Source organism: Lampetra planeri, chromosome 21 (assembly GCF_965212315.1).
Source record: "Lampetra planeri chromosome 21, kcLamPlan1.2.h2, whole genome shotgun sequence".
Classification (NCBI taxonomy): Eukaryota; Metazoa; Chordata; class Hyperoartia; order Petromyzontiformes; family Petromyzontidae; genus Lampetra; species Lampetra planeri.
The window spans coordinates 12,748,483-12,773,227 of record NC_136127.1 but is presented as its reverse complement, the minus strand read 5'-3'; the positions used below and the strand labels follow the sequence as shown (position 1 = coordinate 12,773,227).

At 52.0% G+C, this 24,745-nt stretch overlaps 1 protein-coding gene across 2 annotated transcripts in view; it reads right to left on the bottom strand.

The window, feature by feature from the left end:
* LOC144724719 (neurobeachin-like protein 1) overlaps positions 1-24,339 on the bottom strand; it is a 55,642-nt gene extending 31,303 nt beyond the window's left edge. The window contains exons 1-10 of one of the 2 annotated variants that reach the window (XM_078604059.1): positions 24,052-24,339; positions 12,107-12,195; positions 9,721-9,882; positions 7,801-7,882; positions 6,967-7,094; positions 6,498-6,580; positions 2,541-2,626; positions 1,992-2,286; positions 1,357-1,463; positions 450-527 (exon numbers count right to left, since the gene is read on the bottom strand). In XM_078604059.1, the coding sequence (XP_078460185.1) occupies positions 450-527; positions 1,357-1,463; positions 1,992-2,286; positions 2,541-2,626; positions 6,498-6,580; positions 6,967-7,094; positions 7,801-7,882; positions 9,721-9,882; positions 12,107-12,195; positions 24,052-24,102 (1,161 nt within the window). In that variant the 5' untranslated portion in view covers positions 24,103-24,339. The remainder of the gene's footprint in view (positions 1-449; positions 528-1,356; positions 1,464-1,991; positions 2,287-2,540; positions 2,627-6,497; positions 6,581-6,966; positions 7,095-7,800; positions 7,883-9,720; positions 9,883-12,106; positions 12,196-24,051) is intronic. The other variant, XM_078604060.1, reaches the window with a different exon arrangement.
* Positions 24,340-24,745: the final 406 nt, after the last annotated feature.

Sequence of the window (24,745 nt, the reverse complement as noted above, 5' to 3'; positions counted from 1 at the left end):
GGACAGTGGGCTGACCCACAGACTTTCTCGGTGAGTTTCATGGTTCCAGTTGGTGTCATGGAGACTCGATTACAACCATTTCACCCTTCACCTGATTCACAGCTCGAGCCCACGCAGACTTTCCAGAGCATATCAGATTTGCGTGCATCGATTTACACACGTCAAGATTTATTCAAATCGGTCATGTCGACAACACAAAAACGCATGCAAAAAACAAAAATACAAACGCTACCGCTAGAGAGACAGACAAAAAGAGCCCTTCCACCAGGATGGGTCGCGATGGAGGGGGAGAGGCTTTTGGGAAAGGAGGGGGGAGGTTTCCCAGGGTAGGGGGGGGGCGAAGCGTGATCAAGCGAGAGGAGGCACCGGCACACCCAGAGAAGCACAGGGGGCAGCAGGCTCTGGACAGAGTTCAGAGGTCACCCCGACGCTCGCAGGGAGGCGAGTACCTGCTCCAACTGCAATTTGCTGTTGGCAAGCTCTTTCTCGCTCTTGCCTGGCGCTTTGGCTCTAGCGCTCAACAAGAGCTGTCGGGGCAGACGACACGGGGCAACACACGGACGTGAGCTCGTGAGGACAGAGGGACGGCAGTTGGGGGAGCAAGGGGTGGGGGTGTGGGGGCCAGGGGGTGCGCAGGGGGACACAGGGTCAGCCCAAACCCCGCCACGTCGCATCCTCCACGACGGATGGAATATCGGCGCGAGCCCTGCATAAAACGCAACCAAGGAAGCGATGGGGACATCCCGTCGTCTGCGATGCACGAGTCCGATTCACGGGGGTGCGTTTGAGACGTACATCTAACGCGCGTGCACTTCCACTGTGGTCTTTACACACTGAAGAGTGTGCGGCGGTGTTTATTACCGGGATCTCTACATATCCGAGCGTGGCATCCGCACGTGCCAATGGAGGTCTCGGGCCTTGGCTCTCTCCAGCGCTGCCGAGCTCACAAGCTAAACGATATCACCCTGCTTTTGTGGCCTTGCCGTGCGGTACCCACACGTCAAGCTTGACCACACTGTCCCGCTTTGCCGAGTCACGATGCGTCATGCTGCGTCATGCCGTGCGACGACGCCGTGCGACGACGCCGTGCGACGACGCCGTGCGACGACGCCGTGCGATGACGCCGTAGTACGCGCGGAGCCTCGCTGCGCACGATGCACACGCCACGTTAGACGTGTGCGCCGTGAGGAACCCTGCTGTAACGTACCTGTGTCGTGCTAGACCATGTCACGCTGTGTTGTGCCATGCCACTCCGTGCCTAGTTGTGCTGTGTCACGCAATACGGGGCCTGGCCGCGTGCCCCGTGCCGGGCCTTGCCGTGGCGCGCCGCGTCACGCGCCGCTACGTGCCGCACACCTTGCTGTTGTGGAGTAGCCGTGTGAGGTGCTCGAAGCAGTTGCTGTTGAGGAAGCTGGCCTGCAGCACAGGCCGGTCCGAGCAGGCTAACATTTCCGGGATGGATCCTGCGCAATAACACAATGTCAAGAGCCATTGTCGTCGACAATATTATTGTCATCGTCATCATCAGCCATGGCCAATCCACTGCTGGATGAAAGCCTCTCCAAGTCACCACCATCCTTCATCGTCCTGCGATGCAATGATCCACCCGGCTCCTGCACATGCGCCGATCTCATCGCTCCGTCTCCTCTGTGCAACATAACCACCTCAAGAGACGATTTAAATCGCCGAGTTGAACATTTTAAAGTTGAGAGTTGGGGTCATGATGGGGGGTGCTCGTATATGCACCGAGGCATTGGTTGCTCATGACCTGTTTACAGCCCTGAGCCAGTGGTACAAATTCCACATTTATATGGTGGCGGCGAGTCTCGCCATAGGATAACCACTGGTTACCTCTTCACAGAATATTGTTTATTTGAAGGGACAATGGGCTGAGTCAAGCCCCTACCCCCCACTCTCCCGCTCAGCCACCCGGCCGGGATAACCGCAGACGACGCAGGCAGTCAAGACCCGTCACGGAGCACGGCACTCACTCAGCATGTGCATCTGCAGCTCCACCAACCCATCGTTCCACGCGAGGGACCCGGGCGTCGTGACGCCCTCGGCGTTCAGCACCTTGAAGTACCCATCCAGCACGGAGGCCACCTCCACCTGCCGCTGGTCCGGGCTGCCCGTGTGCAGCGCCTGCACCATTTCCGTCAGGCACTTGAGGGTGAGGCCGAGACGCCCTCGGGCCACGGACCCCGAGGACCCCGCCATGGCTGGATCAACCAGGAGCCGCATGAGGACCTCCAGGGTGGCCGGGGAGATCGCCTGCAGTGCGTTGCGCTGAGAGAACAATCGATCGCGTCGGTGGTCGTTACAAGGAAGAAAAATAGTGAACACGCATGGATTTTGTAATGCTCTCCAACACGCGTTTGTCTGCAGAATATCTAACCAGCAATAATCACATTGACTTCCAAGCCACGCAAGCGAGACGATGTCACACGCGCGGGTGGTTTGAAAGTGTTGACAAAGATGATCGCAAATCTCAGTGCAGTCAGGCGGAGTAATCTCGAGGGCGGCAACGGTGGGAATCTCACCTGGTTGCCCGCGATGACGGCCCCGAAGAGGTGCAGCAGTTGGTCCGTCAGCTTGCCAGGCAGGTGCGTGTACTCCTGGAAACATTCTGACACCCGCAGACGACGCACGGTGATGCACGCGGCGCTCGTGGGGGCCAAAGCGGCCCAACCCCGCCAAGCACGGTGGGACTCTCGTCTCAGCTGGGCATGCAACGAGTGCGTGAATCAATGCACGACAGCGTACATGAAGTGGCAGCAGCAGCAGCGCTTGCTGCTGTTGGATCTGATGGGAGGGTAGAGAGTATTGGTGAGGTGTTGTGGCGCGATCGGCTTTGGCCAATGGTGCTCTCTGCGGGAGTGAGACAATATTGTGCGGGTAATAAGTTTAATTTATTTTTATATGTATCATTCGATGCATGTATTGTGTGATTAAGGACTTTAAAATCGATTAATTATTTGACCGAGGGCTTCTGCGAGTCTCGTTCTCACAACCCCAAACCTTCTATTTAAATGGCAAATTTATGTACTGTGGTCCGATTCAACACAGTACATAAAATCCGTGATCTGGTACCGTCTGTAAAAGATGTGGTTCCAGACATACAGTACCCTGGTGTCTACAAACTAAGTTGGCTATCATGAGAGATTCGTTCATGAGGCGATCCACATATACAAACACAGAGACAATTTTAACCGAGAAGATGGATTCTGGCTTAGCAATCATTGGAAGGACGTAATAAACCATTTCGATACACATTAGGGTGGGTAGAATAATACATAGTGTTATATTAAAATGTATAAGGCATAGGGTGGTTTATAGCAATACAGTATATAATTTAATGTTGGGTTTATCTATGGCAGTATATAGTACGGTATATGCTCGTGTGATGTAAGAGAATAAAGTTTATATGGAAGCATATTATATAATTTTTACGACGTAGAATTGTAATGTATTACTTGCTGTTAGTAACTCAGCTTATTGTAGAGTATAGTAAGTATACTGATGGTGCTATGCAGTTTATACTTTAGTTTTTTATGTAGTTTATACTTTAGTTTTCTACGTGGTTGTTTAGTAACTGCAGCTACATATCATTAACATTCCTTTCCTTTGTTAATGCTACTCCCTGCACCCCCCCTTGGTGCTGCTGATCCTGCATAATGCATGGGCATAATATGACTTTGAAACCCCCCCGCCCACCTCCTACGCATTTCCCATGAATATGCTAAATTCCTCTTCATATGCACATTCTTTTTGTTAAGGCGCTCTTCCACCTCCAACCCAGTTTATATATAAGCTCCTAGCTTGGTAGTGTCTCATTCTTCACCTGAAGACGGCTGCTTGCGTTGTAGCCGAAACGTCGTAAGAATTATTTCATTTTATTATGTTTTATTTTTATTATTTTATTACTTCCCTTCTACGTGACTTCACCGAAAGAACCAAGAAGACACATGCATGCTGACAAAGACAATGGAAGCATGGAGAGCCGCACGCTTGGAATAATGCTGAGAGACAGGTGAGCACATGGCTTAAGGAACATGTCCAAGTAAGAGACATTACATTGCCTGAAGAAAGTGATCGGGCATGGGCAGGACACGTCGCAAGGGGAGATGATGGCCGGTGGTCGAGACTAACATAGCAGTGGCATCCCAAGGAGGGAACACGCTTGAGAAGACATCTACTGCAGCAATGAAGCGATGAAATGAGCTTGTGTGGAGGTGCTAGACGGATCATAACGTTACCGGACCGTGAGAGATTGTGACGGCTTGGAGGCCCCTTCATCCAACAGTGGACAGGTCATGGCCTATGATGATGATTAATGTTCGGTAAAACACAAAAACTAGCCCTGTGGTGTGGCATTAGGAGAAGGCACCTTACATCTGGCTCATTCTCCTCCCTCTGAACCTGACAGAGTGGATACAGCAATGCAGGCACAATGCCCTCCATTCATTCTGCTCAAAACCGTGAAAGTCAATGTCTCGGTTAATGTGATAATTTCACTGAGAAATAAACACTGAAGAGGAAACGTCTGCTCTTGGCTGGGCTACAGTGCCGGGAAAAGATTGCGTTGCAGACCACCTCAAAAACCACTTCCTGTGGAGTCCGAGTGCTGGAACAACAGCGTCAGCAGCGGTCGCGATGCATCTACAAACGTGCCCTGCGCACCAAACACGACCACTCTAAAACCCCATCGCACCACAATTCCTTACAAACATTCTGTGGATTTTGCTTTCTGTAAACAGGAGCGAGCGCACGCATTTTTGCTTCAGCCTGCGAGGAACAGAGAGGAAGGGTTCTCATCCCTTCCGGCTCCCCGGCTCACAGCGCGACCTCAACACCGCAATGCTGCGTCACGGTGCTGGGGGCCTGCAGACCACGGACCGCCGCCCCCCACACCCTCCCACGCCGCCCCTGTCTGTGCGGCCGAGCTCGTAAACCGCCCGCCGCAGAAACAACGCGGATGAACGCGGGGCGAACTCACCCCTCCTGGACAGCGCCGGCCGTGAGAGACCTGCGCCCTGCTTGTTTACAGGCTCGGCACAGGGAAGGCTGTAACGACGACTCGTCTGCGGCGGAGGCATCGACCTAAATAGGCGCCGTCTGCGTCAACGAGCTCTTAAAACCGATCCCAGCTACAGAAACAATGCGGGCCAGCCCCTCCGCCTGTGCCCATGGGCCCTGGGGGAATTGTGCATTTTGCTTGTTTACAGGCTTCGGCTTAGGGGCGTTGTAACATCTCGTCAGCCGAGCCCTCTAACTAAACAGCTGGCAGCTCCTGCAGAATTAAGTTCAGTTGCCCAAGAAGCTCCCAGCACAGAGCTATGAGTCTCCCGCTGGAGCGATCCGGCTGTTCTCTCAGAAGAGTTCAGCCCCCCCCCCCCACCGAGTTCCCCCCGGGCACATCAGCGGTTTCGTCGGTTGTGGCCATACCGCGCTTGGGTTGGCATGCGCTGACGCACGCACGCACGCGAGAGATGGGCGACTCACACGCGTGGGCACGACGCGACACTAAACCCACGCACGGTTCTATTTCGGTGAGAAACACTTGTCAGTTCATCGCTGGTGTGGAGTGAACTCGTGGATGCCTATGTAATTGTTCACAACAGGGCTGAAACGCAGCACGTACGACCACGTGAACGTGTCGAGGATTTAAAGAGACAGCGTTGGATCATCGCACGTGTGGGGTGGCTTTGCTGCTCTGAGGCATGACACAGAGGACAAGCGGAGGAAAGGCAAGTACCACCAAGATCATTCCTGGCATTTATGCCCTTTTAAAAAAGCATATATTTAGCATTATTTTAACACGTTTGTTTAAATTAGAATCCACTCAGAGCTGCAAGTCACAGGGACGGGTGGCGGGGGGGCGATACCGCTCTTGTCTCCGGCACCGCAACGGCTATTTGCAATCCTTTGCAACACGACACATTTGCATGTTGCGACATTTACCAATAACCTTCCGTCATTTCGCGTAACCCCTAATTGCGCAGGACGGACCAGGGCAGCAACTGTGCCAAGCCTCTCCCTGGATCCGAGTCACTCATGAATGCGACACGAGGTTGATTTTCACACGGAAGGCTGCTTATTCAATGTTGTCATTTGTGTATCCAGAAAAGCAACATTGAGTCTCCTGAATCTTATTCAGTAGCTTCAGGAAGGTTTGGTAATTTACAGAATGAAAAGCTTGCTTTTTGTACAAATAAAGCGATGATGATGAAGATGATGGCAAGAATTGATAATAATAATATTATTATAATAATGGGGGAAGAATTGATAACTTACAAAGTCAGAAAATTACGTGCTCATGTAATAGCACAATGGAAAGAAAGTATATTCTTTGGTTCTTTCGGTAAAGTCACGTAGCTATACAATTGACTCTCACTACGACCGAGCAATGCCAATCATGTCCCGCAATATCATCTGATTGTAGCGAGAGGCCGAGTCATCTGCACGTGCCCCTCGAGCTTGCGCGCGCGCTGACTCACGGTAGAAGAATGGCACGAACTCGTTGATTAACGGCGCCGCCTTGAACCTCTGCCTGCTCCGCTCCATCGCGGAGACCGCGTCGCTGAGAACGCGCAAAGACAACAAGACAAAGGAAGAAGATCGCCCCGTGTAGCCTATAACAGACTGTTGGGCCAAGTGCTGTTATAGCGAGCACCTACAAAGTCCAACACGGCACACGAGGTGGTGGATGGCCAAAACAATGCCCGGCAGCCTTTGTCTCCCCAGTGGTGATGTTCACTCACAGCACCAGGTACTCATCTAAGGCTCAGTAGGTCTAGGAGAAGCCCAGAATCGGTTCAAATATTAGTCACCAGTATTGGCCGTTAGCGGGAGTCGAACTCGGTCCGCCGGGCGCATAGTGCGGTATGCAAAGTGTGACAATCCCAGATACGCACACAGACACGAGCGAACAAAACAAGACGGGGGCACGGAGCGATGGGGCCTCACCCAGCGACGCGTCGAGCCCAGTTCTGGTAGGGGTCGTAGAGGCGCTGGCAGAAGTGCAGCGAGTGGAGAGCAAACGTCTCGAGGGACAGCTCCCCGCTCACCTCCCGCTGCTTCGTCTGCTCCTTCGACTGAGGGACCACACACAGAGACAGAAATCACCCGCATCATCATCGTTATAATTGTTCTTACTTTGGTTTACTCAGCAAAGCCTCCATGAGTCTCGAGTGCCTTTTGTCAGGGGGGTCCTGCCAAGTTCACAGTAGGGGTCGACGTTTCTATCCGTAATTCCAATAGAGGTACTGATTTTACTCACTAGAGTGAGAAGATGGGCCAAATTCAGGTCTCCCTCTAAAGAGAGACTTTTTTAAAAAGTCAGCCCACTGCTGGATTAGGGCCTTCACAAGCCACGGGAATCATGGGATTAATTTGACCATACTTCACCACGATCCGATAATCCGTAGGGTAATTGATTACTTTATAACCTCACACAAAGACAAAGATCCCCCGTATAGCCTTAACAGACTGTTGGGGCAAGTGCTGTTAGCGAGTAGCTATAAAGGCCGGCACGGCACGGCACGCGAGGGGGTTGGTGGCCAACACCACGCCCGGCCGCCTTTTTCTCCCCAATGGCGGTGTTTACACATCGCACCAGGTATTCATTTGAGGCAGAGTCGACCTAGGGGAGGCCCAGGACCGGTTCAAATAATGAACGTGAGCAGGAATCGAACCCGGGCCGCTCGGTTCGTAGCGCAGAGCGCTAACCGCTACACCACCGCTCCCCATTTCTAACCTCACACAACACGTGCGCACGCACGCACGCACGCACCCCCTTACCTGCTGGATGCACATGGTTGCCAGGGTGATGACATGGCTGGTGTAGGAACAGGCTCCAATATCTTCTACATTCTGAACATTCCTGTGGGTAGGTAGAAGAGAGATTAAAAAAACGCACAACTCAACACGTGTAAGTTTGTGTGTTTGTATTTCTATAGGACTCAGACTTGAATTTTTACGAAAAAAGTTCAAACACATTGTGAAGACAAACGGTGGCATTGTTCATCATGGAGACATCAGAATGATGTCTGTCAAATATCTCACGAAACAAAACTTTTGCCAAGATGCCAATCTATTTTTTTAATTACACTTGTTTACCCAGGATAGCCTCACCGAGTCCCATGACTCTTTTTTCAAGAGGGTCCTGCCAAGTTTTCGTAGTAAGGGGCGATGACTGCCATGTAGATTACTATTGAGTAATTTTTTCAAATTTGGCAAATTTTGACTGTGACGCCGGCGTGCGATGGCCTACTTTTGCGAACGACATCAGGGGATCTTTGACGTCCATCGTGGAGCAGACGACGCATAGAGTTATTTTGATTATTCCCGCAGTGAGAACCAGGGAGGTCACTGGATTGAGAGCGACACTCTAAATACTGCCCACTGACCCATCTTTATTTGGCACTAAATAAAACAGTAATCGTCAGTCATTATCTATCCACTGCTTGGTGAAGACTCCCCCAAATTGTCACCATCTCTCACAGTTCTGCGATTTAACTCGCCAATGGCGGAGCCAGGATTTTCAGGTCGGGGGGGGCAACTCCTCCAGCAATAAAAAATGATAGAGGAGTTGTTAGTTTGTAAAGACTTGTTTTTTATTCGACGCTTGTGCGGCGATGGCGCAGCCATCGATCGAGGGTTGAATTCGAACCGCGTTGTGTGATCGGCATCGCGCTCGCTGAAGGTGAATGCCTTCAGGGAAGTCGTGTACTGAAAACGCAACTGCGCACAATTCTGTGAGTCACTTATAACTGCTTTGCCGTTACTTATTGGCAATTATGGACTCAGACTATTGTCCAATCATCTCATATAGTCCCTGGAACATAATAATATGCTACACAGTGGCTCCGCCAGTGTAACTAGCCATCTGGCTCCGGCACACGAGCGGATTTCACTGCTCCGTCTCCACAGTGCACGTCTTCCTGGTCGCGCTCCCTCCATTGGCAGGCCTTCCATCGTTAGTCCCGACCACCGACCCTCAAGCGAATTATTTATATATATGTATACATCTATTTATTTTCCGATCGAGAAAAGCCTCGCCGAGTCACCAGGCTTTTTTCCCAAGAGGCCCTGTATTGGAATGCTTCTTTAATGAGCGTTCGTTTTGCACAGTTCGGGAACCGAAGCGTGGTCAACGAGCTGTATGCAGCACAGCTCAGACCGCCGCACCACAACGCCCCTCATTACCCATTCACAGAACGGCGCAGGAATGAGGAATCTCTGGGCTTTATCTCAAATGGAAATGTCAAACACCCACACCTGTCTTTCTCGTCCGGCCGCCTCCGAGGTTTCTCTTTATCAACGCGATCGGCAACCGTGCACCGCGTCCACGTCGCCCCAACACTCCCATCCCTCCTCCCCCGCTGCCTCCTCCAAATCCTCTCCTAGATCGAGCAGCAAGATTTCATTTACCGTGGTCAGGTCCATCTTTGACATGCCACTGCCTGCCTCAATCACTCTACTGCCCTCCACACACTCCCCTGCTTCTTCCCTCTCTTGTAACTCCACTCCCCTCCACACACTGTTGTATCTCTCTGCGGCTATGCTACTCTATTGCCCCCCCTCTCTATAAAATAAATATGCCCACTGTTTCTGTACAGCATATCAACATGGGGGTCTCATTTAGAGGCCGTACGCCAATCCGTTTGGCGCTGTGCGATTGCGTGGCCGGCTGTGCCGTGCCACGTGAGTCACAGAGACCTGCACAGGGCGATGAGGGCCTTGATGATGAGCAGCGCCAGTGACAGGTGCTCGTCATCCAGGCACACGGACAGCTTGTGCACGCACTGCACCAGCTGCTGGCTCGACACCTGCAGGAAGCTGGCAGGCAGCACCGAGAGGTCGGGGGGCCGTGGGTCCCCCCTGCACAGCGACCGACAAACAAGGACAAAGAGCACCCGTATCGCCTTTAGCAGACCGACTCGCACGGTTGGCTACGGACGGTGTTCAAGAAGTTAAAATTATATTTACGTAAATGCTGTTAGCGAGCGCCTGTTAAGGTTAGAGCGGCATACGATGGGGTGGGTGACCAGCACCACGCCCAGCTGCCTTTGTCTCCCCAGTGCTGATGTTTATACACTGCCCTAGGTGCTCATTACAAGGCTGAACTGACCTCGGGGAAGGCCCCAGGACTGGTGCAGCTATCACTTGCCACTGATGTTAGTCGCGGCTGGGAATCGAACTCATGTAACCTGATTAGGAGCACAGAGTGCTAACCAGTACCTAACCACACATTCACACATAATTGCGTGTATCTGTGTAGACAACAGAGCCAGCACTGTTTGATAGCGCGTAATACAAATCCTGGCATGGAAAGAAATGCCGCATGACATTTATGAGCGAAATGCTAATGTAATTGCTTCCGAATCACACTTTACATCTCATTGTATTACATATCTTACTTGTAATCGTAAGCTAAATCTTACATTGCACTTATGTTATTAAAGTTCAGTTGTAATTCTTAACATTCAGACTCTTATTTGTTTGATCTTATTTGTTTGCATTGTATCGCTGTGTTCCACTTTAATAAACATTGCTTTTGTGCACCAGGTCTTCCTTGAAAGACCTTTAATTCCGAGTTCTTTGAGTTTTAATCGGCTCTCAGCTGCTTGTAAACCAAAGATGTCCATCTCCCTCTGTCTGTGGAAGTGTGGCCAGCAGCACACGTGGCCCAGCGTATGTTGTCTCACACATTACAAATCGGGAAATCATTTTAGTCCGAGTCGACCCAAGAGAGACCCCCGCCAGGCGCAGGTACCGAAGCGCAATAGTAGTGTGTCTACAGTACGGTTGAACCTGGAATATAAATTAATATTTTTGGTTTCAAGTCATGCATTCAATATCAGCCAAACAAATTTGTGATGATGCTGCTGCGTTTTCAGTGGTGCTCAAGCACAAATAACAACAACAACAACATTCAATACTTTTGTCAAGAACAGGACCCTAAACAGGAAAAATATACAGGGTACCTAAAAGTCAGGTCACATAGGGTTATAGTTCATTAATTTAAACAGATGTTCAAACTGACTTCCACTACCATTGATTCATGCATGAATTCTCTTTTGAATTGAATTTAAGACGTTTTTAAAATATTACAGCTGTGGAATCTTTGAACATTCAACAATTACGTGTTGTTCTAGGTCCTTGCTCGAGTTTTGTAAACGACCGATTTGAGGTGACCCCACGGGACGACGAGAAATAGACGTGGATAGTGATAGTAGATAAAATATGAACTTAAAGAATTAACAATTAAAATGTTTTAATTCCAGTATTAAAATTAATTAAATAACCACATGTCCTGACTTTGGGCCACCCTGTATAGGCACTGGGCCTTACGCTACAAAGACGAGAAATTGCATGACATCGTGTGCATTTTCCTCTTTTGGGAAATCTTATTGACGAACGTGTTAAGGGTTTTTTGCATCCATTATTAGAAGCAGTGACAGCATCTTGAGAATAAAGTCACGCTGACCCAAGTTGCATTTATTTTGCGACCGTGTCAGTGTGCACCACTTACACAGCGGATTATGTCATGAGTTGATAACATTTAGCGATAAGTTTAGGCCTTCGTGTACTTTTAACAATCCATTGTTCAACATGCATGCCCTCCCAACGCACACGCATGATTATTTATGTACGCTCTCTCACGTATAACCTCACCGACTTCAAGCGCAACAACTGTGGGGCTTAACTCAAAGTGTTAGGCCACGTGATAGCTTTACGTCAAAACTGTGGGGCTTACAAACTATGACGTAGCCTAGCTGCTCTCACCCTCAGGGGGTACGTGCTAACCAACACAAACCACACGCGAACATATATTGCGGCTCAATTGTTTTTAACCATTGCCATAACGACACGGAACTTAGTGACCCAAGAACCAATCATCCAAATGTAATAATTAAGTGTGTTTTGCTTACCCTAGCACAAAACAATGCAGCCCACTTTTAAAATTTCCACCGTTTTTTATTGAATGGGCCTCACTCCCTCCCTCCACCACCCACTCTCCTACCTCCTCGGCTGCCCCTCTACACTCCCCACCAAACCCCCACTGACTCCCGCCCCCCACGCCCCCCATCCACTGACGTACCTCATGAGAATCACATCCTGGTCGAGCGTCGAGGCCTCGTGTGTCACCACGAAGATCTCCAGCCACTGGCGGAGGAAGGCGGGGTCCTTCTGTGGGAGCGGAGAGAGACCGAGCAGTGCCGTTTGTTGCTGGCCGCTTGGTGCTGCGAGTTTCTGGGCCTGTGCTCAGCGATCGTGGATTCATAAGCCATCAGCACCACTAACCACCTCCCTCCCACGGAGATTTCAACCCTTCGTCAATCCACCGCTGGATGAAGGCCTCCCCACGCAGCGTCGGTTCGCTCCATCATACTTCACCTCGCTGGTCAATGCAGGTCTGCTATGAAGGGCCTTTGTCTGAAATGTCACCGCTATTATATGTTGCCTCTGTAGGGCAATGTTATTGATGAACGTGTCACGTGTACGTTGTTTGTGCTTGTGCGCCGCTGCCAATCCAGTATCACAAATTAGTTTTGTGCGGTGGTGACCAGGTGCAGCTCTGATATCACTCGCCTCTGATGTGAGCCATGGTCAGACATCAAACTCCTGACGCTCGGTTCAGAGAGCGCAGTGTGCTAGCTACTATGCCATCGTCCCATCCCCACATGCCCCCTTGTAATTAAATCGGTACGCAACTCAGCAGACGGGAATTTTTAGCATTCCTAATAGGAGGGATGACATTCCTTTACCCTGTCCTTTTTTTTAGCATCGCCAAGTTAAAAACAAATCTTTACTCATAGAAGACTTCATGATTCCCAAAGGCCTTTCGTCAAGAGGGTCCTTGGTGCAGTTTATGGACCATTCCATGCAGAGTCTTTGCGTGTCTTTTCTGCACTACATTTAGGGTATTTAATTAAATGCTCACCTCTTTGAAGTAGAACTAATGAACAACATAGTGCTGTAAAGACAATTCTGACTTAATTTGTACCTTTCTTGTATTTCATCATAAGCCATTATCTATCCACCGCTGGATGATTGTTTCCCCACAGTCACCATCCCTCGCAGCATTGCAATGCCACGATATTAATAATAAATATTACACCGTCACTATTATTACTTCTATCACTTTGATCAAGTCACCCGGAATGTGCCCAATCTGGTCGGATCTCAGTGGTTAAGCAGAGCTGGGCCTGAGAAGCGATTGGATGGGCGACCACCACACGTGCAACAGCCAAGGGGCAGCGAGGCAAGCGCAGCAACAGCCATTGTTGTACTGTACTTCTACTCTCCCGCGGCGGTGCCACCTTTCCTTGACAAATCCAGATTAGCCGGTGCGGGGTGACCCAGGTCACGCTTGTAAATGAGACTCATCCTGGTCTCTTGAGTTCTCATCTGGTTCAACAAACCCAACGTGAAACTTGAACTCCCACGACCGCCAGCGAGTGAGGAGGCCCTCACCCAGCAGTGGCAGAGCCTGACGAGCACACACCGCATCCCTCGGCGCACCTGTCCCGCCAGCGGAACGTAAACAGCAACAACAAACACCCCCCAACGGCTGGAAAATCCCACCACCACATTGAATGTTACTATGGTCGTGTGGTCACCTAGTTTTTTTACGCCGTCCAAACATTTAAAATTGAGCTGAGTAATGAATACGTGGGGGTGGAGCGGTGGCGCTGCGGTCAGCGCACTATGCTACGAAGCCACGGCGGACGTCAGGGTGGCGAGTGATATCCGAACCGGCCCTCAGGAACCCTTCCTCATCAACCTCCATTGAAGTATTGCTAAACAACCCCCCCGTGATCATCTCGCAGAGCGCGCTCACCAACTGCGCCACCACTCCAACAAGCCAAAGATTCCCCCCCCCCCCCCCCCTGTATAGCCCAATCAGACTGTTGTTAGCGAGTACCTATGAACGGCAACACGCACACACATGTACACATGCAAATGCGCACGCACACACGGGCATGGAGTGTGATGCAAGGGAATGGAGCCGAAGCGGGCAGGGCGGTGTCACGATGGTAATCCTGTTTCTCAACGCCCCCCCCCCCCCGGGTCCCAGGGCTGGGTGGCGGTGCTGCCCAGCTCACCGTCGAAACCACCGCGACACAAAGCGACGTCAACCAGTTGGGGCCCTTTCACAAACAATAAGAGTTCACGTTAGTGGAGGAGCGAGTCGACAACTCCGGCACAAATTGCGCCATTAATGCTAACGACCTACGCAGGGCTATTTTTTTATACCTCTCTGGCAGTTGAAAGAACGCATTGGAATTTTTATCGTTTGTGTTAAATATATATTTGTGATAGGTGATTTTGCATTTTAATTACAATGCACCAGAGGTGTTTTTGTGCTTGGGAGTGTGCCCGATCTCGCGGGCTGAGCAGGGTGGAACTTGGACAACGTCGCTGCGGGGCTCCATGGTCAGCATCAGAGGACAGTGCAGAAAAAAACATCCACTGTTGTACTGTACTACGATTCAGAATATCTCCCCCCCCCACCCGCCTTCACCAACCGGCACTCGCCAGCATGGCGAAGTATGGTCAAACAACCCCCACGACCCGCACGTGCAGCATACTCGAGTACCTACTTTGTCACTATTCTGTTGTTGCGTATGGCAGCGATATGTTCAGAAGTTCTGCTAGCCACGACGAAAGGGCATCAGGAGAGAGTTCGTGTGGCTTTGCTATTCCTCCTCCGCTGAAGGAGTGCAGACTACAGCGGTGATCACCAATGTCAACTTGTGCAATGCGATGTCTTAATCACCACGTGTGGCGTAGGGTGGGTGGGGGTGGCACTCGTCCAGCGGTGGAGTGACAAAAAAACCATAGCAGCACGCACGTACGCAGCACGCACGTACACATCGCGTCCTCGCAACTTAGACACCGCGGCGGATTTAAAGGGCCTTGCACGGCAATGCTCAGCGACACGGCCAATCGGCCAGCTGCCCCCTCGGCGAGCTTGGCCGCGGGAAGGCGTGCGACTCGAGTGGCTCGTTGCCTGGCAATCTCGTCGAGTGGTGGTGCCTGCTGCGACGAGCAGGGGAAGGTGGGCATCGTGAATGTGTGGGTGGGTCGGGGGAGGAGGGCGGCAGCCTGAGTTTGATTGGGGGGGGTAACGAAGTAGGTAAGTAGGTGGGTCGGTGGGGGGCTGGGCACGTGAGCGAGCCACCTGACCTCTCGCCCCCCCCCTCCCCCCTTTGGAGAGACAAGCGGACGACGCGGGGTCATTAAACATTAACTGGCGGAGGAACGCGTCCACGTGTGTCAGCCGGCTCCCTTCCCCGCACTTAGGTGGCTCTCTCACTCCTCGTGCACGCACACGCTGGGTGGACACAATGCTGCTGCTTCACAGAGGGCTAAGCCGCCTTTACCCTTGCCAATTGAGACTAATCCCTGCACTCCATGGAGAAGGAGGAGGCATTTGCAGCAAACTGCCCCAGAGTATTATAGCGACGGCTAAGGGTCAGCAGTACGGGCTTAACTATTACACTGTAATGGACAACTATTACCGACTTGCAATTGTAGCCCGGGAAGAGCGGTGGCACAGTGGTTGGCACACTGTGCTATGAACCCTGGGCACCCCCAGATTCATCACCAACCTGTATTGACCAACAAGGTGAAGTATGGTCAAACAACCCCCGTGACTGACACGTGGGAGGGCCGCCATCCAGCAGCTAAGCAGAGGTTCCTCAAGACGTCGCCGTGTCACTGTCGTGCGACGAGCATCTCACGCAGCGACTGTCCCAGCAATCACGTGGCAACTGCCGCAAGACTTTGGCCTTTTTGCGCGCAAGGAAAACAACGCAAACATTCCCCGGTGCGCGCACCTTGACGCACAATGAACTACCGCAGCAATGCCGCCCCTCTCCTAACGATGCCAGCCGTTTGAGAGCAGAGTGGAAGAACCGAGGAAGGACGCCACCGGCGTCGCGTCGTCAGCGTTCACCCGACTGGCACCGCGGCATTCACCCGGCGACGGTCGCCGCCCGCTCGTCGCGCGTGCCCCACGTGCGTCGCGAGCGACGCCACGGTGGGCAAAGTCCGGCCGGGCAGCAGCTGCTGCTGCTGCGGTGTGCGCGCAGCAGCCAGCAGCAGTTCGAGTGACTGCGGCAAGGAAGGGAGAGGAGCATTGTAAGGCGCCACACTCGGCACCTGCCTGTCTGGTATTGACAAGAGAGCAGCAGGATATTACATACCCTAAAGCTGATGTGCACGCTTGCCCCTACGGTGTTCATATTCCCTAGCACTGACGGGCACGGGTTTGCAATGCCGAGCCAATGCCATCTAAGGTTGCTTAGCGGTAGAGCGAGCAGCTTTCAATTTGAAACGTGCGTTCAAATCCTGGTTGGGGGTTGACTCAGCCCATTAACCCTACAGGGTCGATAAAATACACACCGCTTTGTGGGGAAGCCAACAGTATTTGGCCTATTATTTGGGTCTTTCGGTAAAGAAAATAACAAATAATAAAAGACGACGACGTTTCGATCACAACATCGCTTGGGTCAGATCGGTAAACAGGAGATGGCCACCGATGCCTCAATGCTCACTCGAGCAGGAAGTCACTAACTTTGAGCGTTGATTAGGATGTCCCTCCCGACAGCTCGACATTGTATGTGTACAGCCCTTTGTCATGTATGTTGAACTGCTGTCGCACTGAACATAGCCAACCGTGCTCATCGGAAGAACAAACTAAACAAAAAACAAGCAGTTCTACAGCAATGACGTTCATCTATGTTTGTTGTTAATTTGCTGGGAAACACCTCTGATTTTAGAGACGTTTTAAGGAGAGTCCTGCATTGGGATAGATGTCCTCTTCCTTTTAAAGGGGTGTTATGGCTTCGTCAGACAACTACACGGAGAAACCCCACCAAGCACTCAAAGTTCTGCACAGATAGGTTCATGAACCCACTTTCTGAAATGCCAGCCCCTGGCTACTTCGCAGTCCAGCTGGTTTGCAGGAGGGGTCGGTGGGGGGTTGGAAATCCACGTCACCTTCCCAACCCTCTGACCACTGACTTGGGTCAATCTTAATTCTGTAGCACACACACACTCTCCCAGGGCTCAATAACGCCGCTGATGTTTGCTTTACCTGGAGGCAGACAAGACACGCCTTAGTTGACTTAGTAGTTCAAAATAGCCCTTTCATTAACCACGTGGTCATACAGAGCATGCCCTCCCTGACACACCATTGCGATGTTTACGCTCGGCCCTTGTGTGTAAATACCTGCGGGGAGAAACACTTAAAACAAAAGAAGGGGCAGGGCACTCTCGCACAAAACGGTGCCACTTTGCTCGGCCCAATGCTTCCCAGAACGTTTGATGCTCTCGGATGCAAACGCACTCAAAACATGTTGTTGCATTGGCTCTCATTTTGCCTTAATCGATTTAGCTATGACCGGGCTGCTCTGGAATGGCATTTAATGGATTACGAAGGCTGTAGTACAGTGCCCGGAATTTTTGTTTTCACCTAACCAAGGCAGTCTGAAAATGGACTTTGGTAGCATGTGAGCCACAGGGCCGCAGAGACAGCTGCTTACTTAACGCGTGACAATGCTCAGTAAGCCGAGTCACCTTTTAACTCGCGGCGAAAATCCGAATGGGGACCCTCGGTCCTTTTACGACGCCGGGGTAAAACAAGTTTCGTGTATTTACACCAAAGCGGCACGCGGCACGGTCACACGGGAGCTGCCCATTTATAGTGCACACGAGCACTGCCATCGGCACCCAGGACGGCGCAAAGTACGAAATGTGCGCGTTCACAGCACGGCAGCAAACAGAGCAAGGAGAGCCCAGCGAGGGGCCACGACTTCCTTCCCCACCACCACCACCACGTCCTGGGCAGGGACGCCCACGAGAAGGCCCCGCGCGGCCCCTGCGAGCACCTCAAGAGGGTGAGGGGGTGGGTGTTAGAGAGTGTGGATACGCCCGATAAGGAGGCAGCTTCGCCACAGCCTCGTATCGCGCTCCGCACACCCGCTCGACCGGTTCCGGCAGCCAGCGAGCGCCAGGGACACTGGCTTGTCTATGGGCGCAAACGCGGCACGATCGAAATGCCCGCTGTGAAAAAGCCGAGCGGCGGTCTCTGACCGCGCGCGGGTCGCCTGCCGGTCCACCGCTGGGGCCTGCGGGATTATTGTAAGAATTACAAGCGCCCGTGCAGCTGCGCGCACTTAGGAAGACGTTTTCAGAGAAGGACGTTTCATACACACGCACACGCTCAGCACGAGGACTGTTTGGAAAAATAGTTTGCATTATAAACAATCCTGGTTCCACAGTGTCCCCGTGGGAATGTTAATAACATTACAAGGGCACCAACATCTACCCCGAACATCTCGGCCCCTTCATTGTGCCCTTTCAGGCTATATCCTCTCAATGTAAATGGAATATGCCCTAAGGTCACGCAGACCACATCCTTCATGGAAAGTACCGAATGCAAGTGCACAAACAAGGTAAAGGGAGTTGATCGTCCGTGATAAAGGCTGACTGTAAGCATCACGCATGGTAAGGGCAGGAGAGAGGGCAGCATCGCGGAATGGGAGGACGCGGGTCAAGTGCCATCGACTCCATCGCCGGGCGTGTTCATTTGTGGCCCATTGCGCGGAGATTGTCGTTAGGCAAAACAACTGGACGTCTGACGGGGAGGCTGTGGGACACACCAGGTGGTTTGCACTGGATCTTCGCGCAGATGCGAGACGTGTGGAAGACACCCGCCAAACATTTACCAAAGACAGCCCGTGCCCCGCATCAACCCACCAACACACGGGAAGGCACCTACTGCCCACGTGAGTTGTCGATATACAGGCCCTTATCAAACTACCAGCGGATAAAGGCCTCCCCCCCCCCATGCCGTGACTGCCACCGAGGATCGTTTGAGCATACTTTCCCACGATGGTCAGTATGACTTGGTGAAGTTTGGCCGACGGCCATAGATATAAATTTCTACCCATGTGAGCCGTGGTCAGGCATCATACTCGGGATCACTGCCGTAACTTTGGCGCAGTGCGCTAACCGCTGCGGCACCACTCCCCCGTGCACCATGCGTAGAATTGTTGAAAACAATGCAAGGTAACGATTCCGACTCGAAGGGGAAAAAGCCAAATGTCGGAGCCAGGCAGCCTTCCTCAGGAATGTCCATTCCTTCCTGAGGAAGAGCCATTGGCCCAAACTCACACCACTATGAGCTGAAATTTATTGTCGGAGTGCATAAGCACACAACACAATCATTCGTAGAAAGAGGCAAGTGCTTCACAATCAATTCTCCTCGTGCCTTTGTACAATCATGCCACCGATTTGATATTCGCCCTCATAGATCTTAAGACAAAGTTCCCCTATAAAGACACAAAGGCTGATTGGGCAAGTACTGTCAATACGACTACGCCCGGCCACTTTTGTCTCCCAAGTGGCGATGTGTACACATCGCACCAGGCACTCATTTAAGGCTGAGTCAACCTAGGAGGGGCCCGGGAGGGGTTTAAATATTCGTCATTGATGTTGGTCATGAGCGGTAATCGAAAGTTACACACATCGCACTAAACTGGTGTGGCCGTGCGTACGTGGGAATGGTGCGCATGGCAGTTGACAGCTCCCAAGCAGGGCAGGGCTTCACACAGTCCATCTTTCAACAACACCCAGAGTCATCCTGCCCAAGCGCAAACTCGTCATCCCACTGGCGAGCGTTTGGTCGACGTGAAGAGAAGGCCTGTGGGCCAGCCTCCAGACATGGAACCACTCACTGAAACGCAGCCCTTTTGTCGTGCGGGTCGTGGCAATTTTGCGACCACACTTCACAATACTGGCTCGGGCTGGCTGGTGAAGGCAGAGAACATAGACGTTGGGAGTATTGTGCAGTATAACAATGGATTTTCATATTCTATGATTCTTTCGGTAAAGTCACGTAGATAGAAAAAGTATAACAATAAAATAATAAAAATAAAGTCAATAAAAAATTAGAATATAGGCCAAGGTCGGTAAAGAAAAATAGATTTGTATTTGCCGACCTTGGCCTATGACATCCTGTTTAGAGCCTGTTGGTCGACCGAGTAAGCAATATCCACGCTGTAGCCTGCTAGCACTCTTTCTCTTGGACACTCTCACACATATTGTCTCATACTCACTCTTAGACACACTCACACTCTCGCTCTCTCACACAGACACTCTTACACACTCTCTTACAAACACTTTCTCTCACACATACCTTCCGACAATTTTCTCTCACACACACTCTTACATGCACACTCTCACGCGCATACACACAGACTAATACACACTCTCAGAATCTGACACATCACATTCACTCCTCACCCACGCGCACACCCCGTGGTGCTGTATACAGCAGTCTGCACGCTTCAGGGTCAAACTTGCCCAGGTGGGGGTCGCCCTAAACCGGGCCTGGACGGCCAGGCCGAGCCGCCTCCGGCACCCGGTGTTGACAAAACACGGCCGGCTGAGCCACACTCACAGCGGAGCAAGGACGCCCATCCAACAGAGCCACCTAGCCCACACGACGCACACGTGATGAGTAAGACATGGGGCATTGCACAACTAACAACGGTGACGTCAGAGGCATTGCAAGACTTGCAACAGGTGCCTAAGTAAAGAAGCGTCGAAACAATGACTGCATTTACATGGTTTGCCGATAGCCAAATCATCCGGATTGCATCCCACCTCGTTAGATCTCAAGCTAAGCAGGTTTGAGCCTGGAAGGTGACTTGGCCAGGTTGCCATAGGCTGCTCCGGGGCTGTGATAACGGCCCTCATACAGCAGTGGATTGACAAAAGTGCTTGGCATGTGCATATTTTATCTAGACAATAGAATACTCTACTTCTGGATTTGAAGCTTTCGTGACTGCAAGGATTCATACTCTTAGGTTTTTTCGGTAAAGTCACGTAGGTAAAAAAATAATAATACAAATAATAGAAATAATAATAGAAATAAAATATTCACAAAAAATATTTTTTATTGTGGATAAAATATTTCTATTATTATTTCTATTCTTTTTATTTTTAACCTACGTGACTTTACCAAAAAAACCTAAGAGTAAGAATACTCTACTGTTGAACCGTAGTTTTCAAATTATCCATAATCTCCACACTTCTCAATTATTCACATTTATATTCTTTGTGTCTTTCGGTAAAGTCGTGTCGATAGGTTAAAAAAATAACAAAAAACTACGACGTTTTGATCGCAACACAAGCGGTCGTACCTTTACCGAAAGACCCAAAGAATATGAATTCCTGCAGTCACGAAAGCTTTAAGTCAAGATTTTATTCACATTTACCTAATTTTAATGGAGAAATATTAGTGAACTTGAAAAAGGCTTGGTGTATACTAAAGAGCGGCTACCCCTGGCTCAGAGCAAGCAGCGAGCAGGTTGCGGCCAGTACAAGTCTGGAAATGTTTGCTGCCAGTAAGTAAATATTGACGAACAATTGTCGAACAATACACAACATTGGCGCCGTGTCTCTGTGCTCACCTGGGCACCTACACAGGGCTCCACCTGTTGTTCGGCTTCGACACCCGAGTCACTTGCATAGCCAAGGGCCCCGGACCTTTCAGCCCAATGTCGGTTCACGCAGCAGGAGTTCACTGCTAACGTACCGACGACCCCATAGGGTAAACTGCTGAATGGGGGTCTCAGCACACGCCGTGCGGGCCGTGCGGGGTTACGTGAGCATACTTTACCAAGCTGGTCATTATGGATTGGTAGAGGCAAGGAGCATAGACGTGGTGACATAGTACAGTACGATGTTTTTGCGGCACTGCCTGTTGCTCCAACAACCACCACCACCAAGTAGCCCGATGACAACCTGTTTGTGCATGGCGGTCACCCTTTCCCCGACAACTATCCAGGCTCAACTTTGCTTGGCTTCCGAAATACGACAGGCTGTTAATACCGGCCTCGTGGAGAGCGCGTTACGGTAAGACCTGAGTCGCCTGGACCTGTACCCCAAACGTCACCTGCAGTTGGGACCCAGGGCCGTCATGTGTGGAAGCAACTCGAGAGCCCAAGCGGTCATCTGAAAAGTGGAAACTCCAGGGGGTGGGGGGGGGGTCACCTACAATTGAGACTTCAGTTGACCAATTGAGGTAGTAAAACAAAATGAATGCAGGGTTTATCCGAAGGCCAGACCCCAGAAGTCATGTCCAGCCAACAACTCCGTGAGGTCACTTTGGACAATACTTGTGAACCCGGCAAAATGCATCTATCATTTAGATTTGTATAAAATTAACCCAGGGGTTATCATCCCCCAGGGGCCACCTGGAGACAAGACGAATGGGGCGAGTTAGGGTTGAAGAAGAAATGGAGATTACGTGGAGGTCGAGACCCAAAGGTTCCTTCTAGGGCTCTCCCACCTTGGTGAGAAGGCAGCAGCTCCTGTTCTGAGAAATCTGTCAGTCTTCACGGGACATTAAAGTCCCGATTGTTGCAAATCCCGTAATTACAATAATTACTCAGCACTCTAGACAATGCCTTCACAAATAGCCGAGACCCACAGTGGCCACATACAGACCAGGCAGCACGGGAGTCGGCTGCATGTCAGGAGCTCTGTCACACTGGAGTCGAGTCTCCCCCCAGGGGTCAAATATTGGAGTCGGTCGCGACCACAAGGCCGAGCCTCGAACAGGTAGCAAACAGGAGTCGCTCACCTGCCGCTCACCTGCGGCTCACCTGTGCCGGGCAAGGTGATGGGGCGAGGGGTGACGGGATAGGTAAATGGATAGACGAGGTGACGGGCTAGAGGATGTTAAGTTTGTCCTCCCTCGTGAAGCCGAATCGAACGTCAACCAACGCGAGCGGCGTCCAGGATGTTTCTCTTTCGCAGCGAGGCACGGAACCCGGAAAAGCGAACTAACTTCTCGCTGCTTCTCCACCCACGAATCTATCCTCGCTCCTCCTGCTACTTTCTCTCTCGCGTCTCTACCAGATTATACTCCTGCTGCTGCTTCAGCTGCTGCCTGTTGCATCTCTCCCTCTGTCAACTGTTGTTCCCCCCGGGCTTGTTACTGCTTCAAGCGACTCGTGGCAGCTTCGGCCACTTCCATCGCCTCGGCCGCGCCGCTTCCCTGTGGCCGCCGCGCGTCCTTCAGGCCGCCGCCGCAGCTCCGCGCGCCTCCTCCTGCTCCTGCTGTTACTGCTGCTGTCACCGCTGTCACTGCTCCTGCTGCTGTCACTGCTGCTGCTGTTACTACTGCTGCTGCTGTTACTACTGCTGCTGCTGTTACTACTGCTGCTGCTGCTACTGCCACTGCTGCTGCCGCTGCTGCTACTGCTGCCACTGCTGCCGTTGCTGCTGTTGCTGCCGCTGCTGCCGCTGCTGCCGCTGCTGCCACTACTGCTGTTGCTGCTGTTGCTGCCACTGATGCCGCTGCTGCCACTGCTGCTGCTGTTACTGCTGTCTGCTCCTGCTGCTGCTGCCACTGCTGCTGCTGCCAGTGCGGTGTCTGCACCAGCGTGGCTCCTTGGCGGCTTCTCGTGCCGGCGGCTTCTGCCGCTTGTTAACGAATCGGGCGAACCGCGAGGACGACTCCACAACTCACGCAGCCAGCCGGGCGGGCGGGCGGGGAGACGGCGCCGCGGGAGGGTGTGAAGGGGTGAGGAGGTGAAGAAGAGGTGGAGGTGAAGAGGTGGAGGGGTTGAGGCTGAGGTGAGGAGGTGGAGGTGAGGAGGTGGAGGTAAAGAGGTGAAGGGGTGGAGGCGAGGAGGAGGTGAAGAGGTGGGGAAGAGGTGAGGAGGTGAGAAGGTGGAGGTGAGGAGGTGAGAAGGTGGAGGTGATGAGGTGATGAGGTGGAGGTGAGGAGGTGGAGAGTTGTGTTTGTAAACTCCGTGAAGTGGCGGTGAGGTGGTGAAGAGGTGGAGGTGTGGAAGTGCAGTGTGAACAAGTGGTGAACAAGTGGAGGAAGTGGAGGTGAAGACGATGTAAAGTTGTGTTGGAGACTCTGTGAAGTGGCGGTGAAGAAGAAGGAGCAGTAGGAGTAGGAGGCCTGTGTTGACGCGTCCTCTTCCTGGCTGCTGGCTGCACGCTCACCTTGGTGAAGTACAGCATCCACAGCTCGTAGAGTCGCTCCTGTGAGGCCATCACGGCCGCCGCCGCTGCCGCCACTCGCCGCGCCGCTCACGGCCGCGATGGCATCGACTTCATCATCGACTTCATCATCATCGTCGTCTTCGTCGCCACCACGGCTCGGGCGGGGGCCACGGCGGCGAAGACAGCCGAGGAAGTTGACGATGATGACCGCGGCTTCTGCTCGTGTGTCGGCGGGTACAGCCCAAGCTCAGCACCGCCTCCTCCCGCCTCCTCCTCCTGCTGCCGCCTCCTGCCTCCTCCTGCTGCCGCCTCCTCCTCCTCCTGCCGCCGCTTCTGGCGCCACCAACTCCCGCACTCTGCCCCCCACCGCCCGCGCCGGGGACGATTCATATTCCCTAGCGCAGACCCGCATATCCAACTCAAGGGGATTACATTCCCTACCATGCATCCGCATATCCGACTTGGGCGTTCTACATACCGTAGTTCGGACAAGCATACCCGTCCCAACGGGTTTATATAGCATAGTTCGGATAAGCATATCCGTCTTGAGGGTTTACATAGCTTCGTTCGAATAAGTAAACCCAATGAGCTTTTAACCCCAAGTGCTGATTTTACTGGTAGGAACCTCCTGGTTACACCAGCCCACAGGGGATTATTGTTTCCGTCGTGCAGGGAGGGGCTGGGTGGGGAGGGT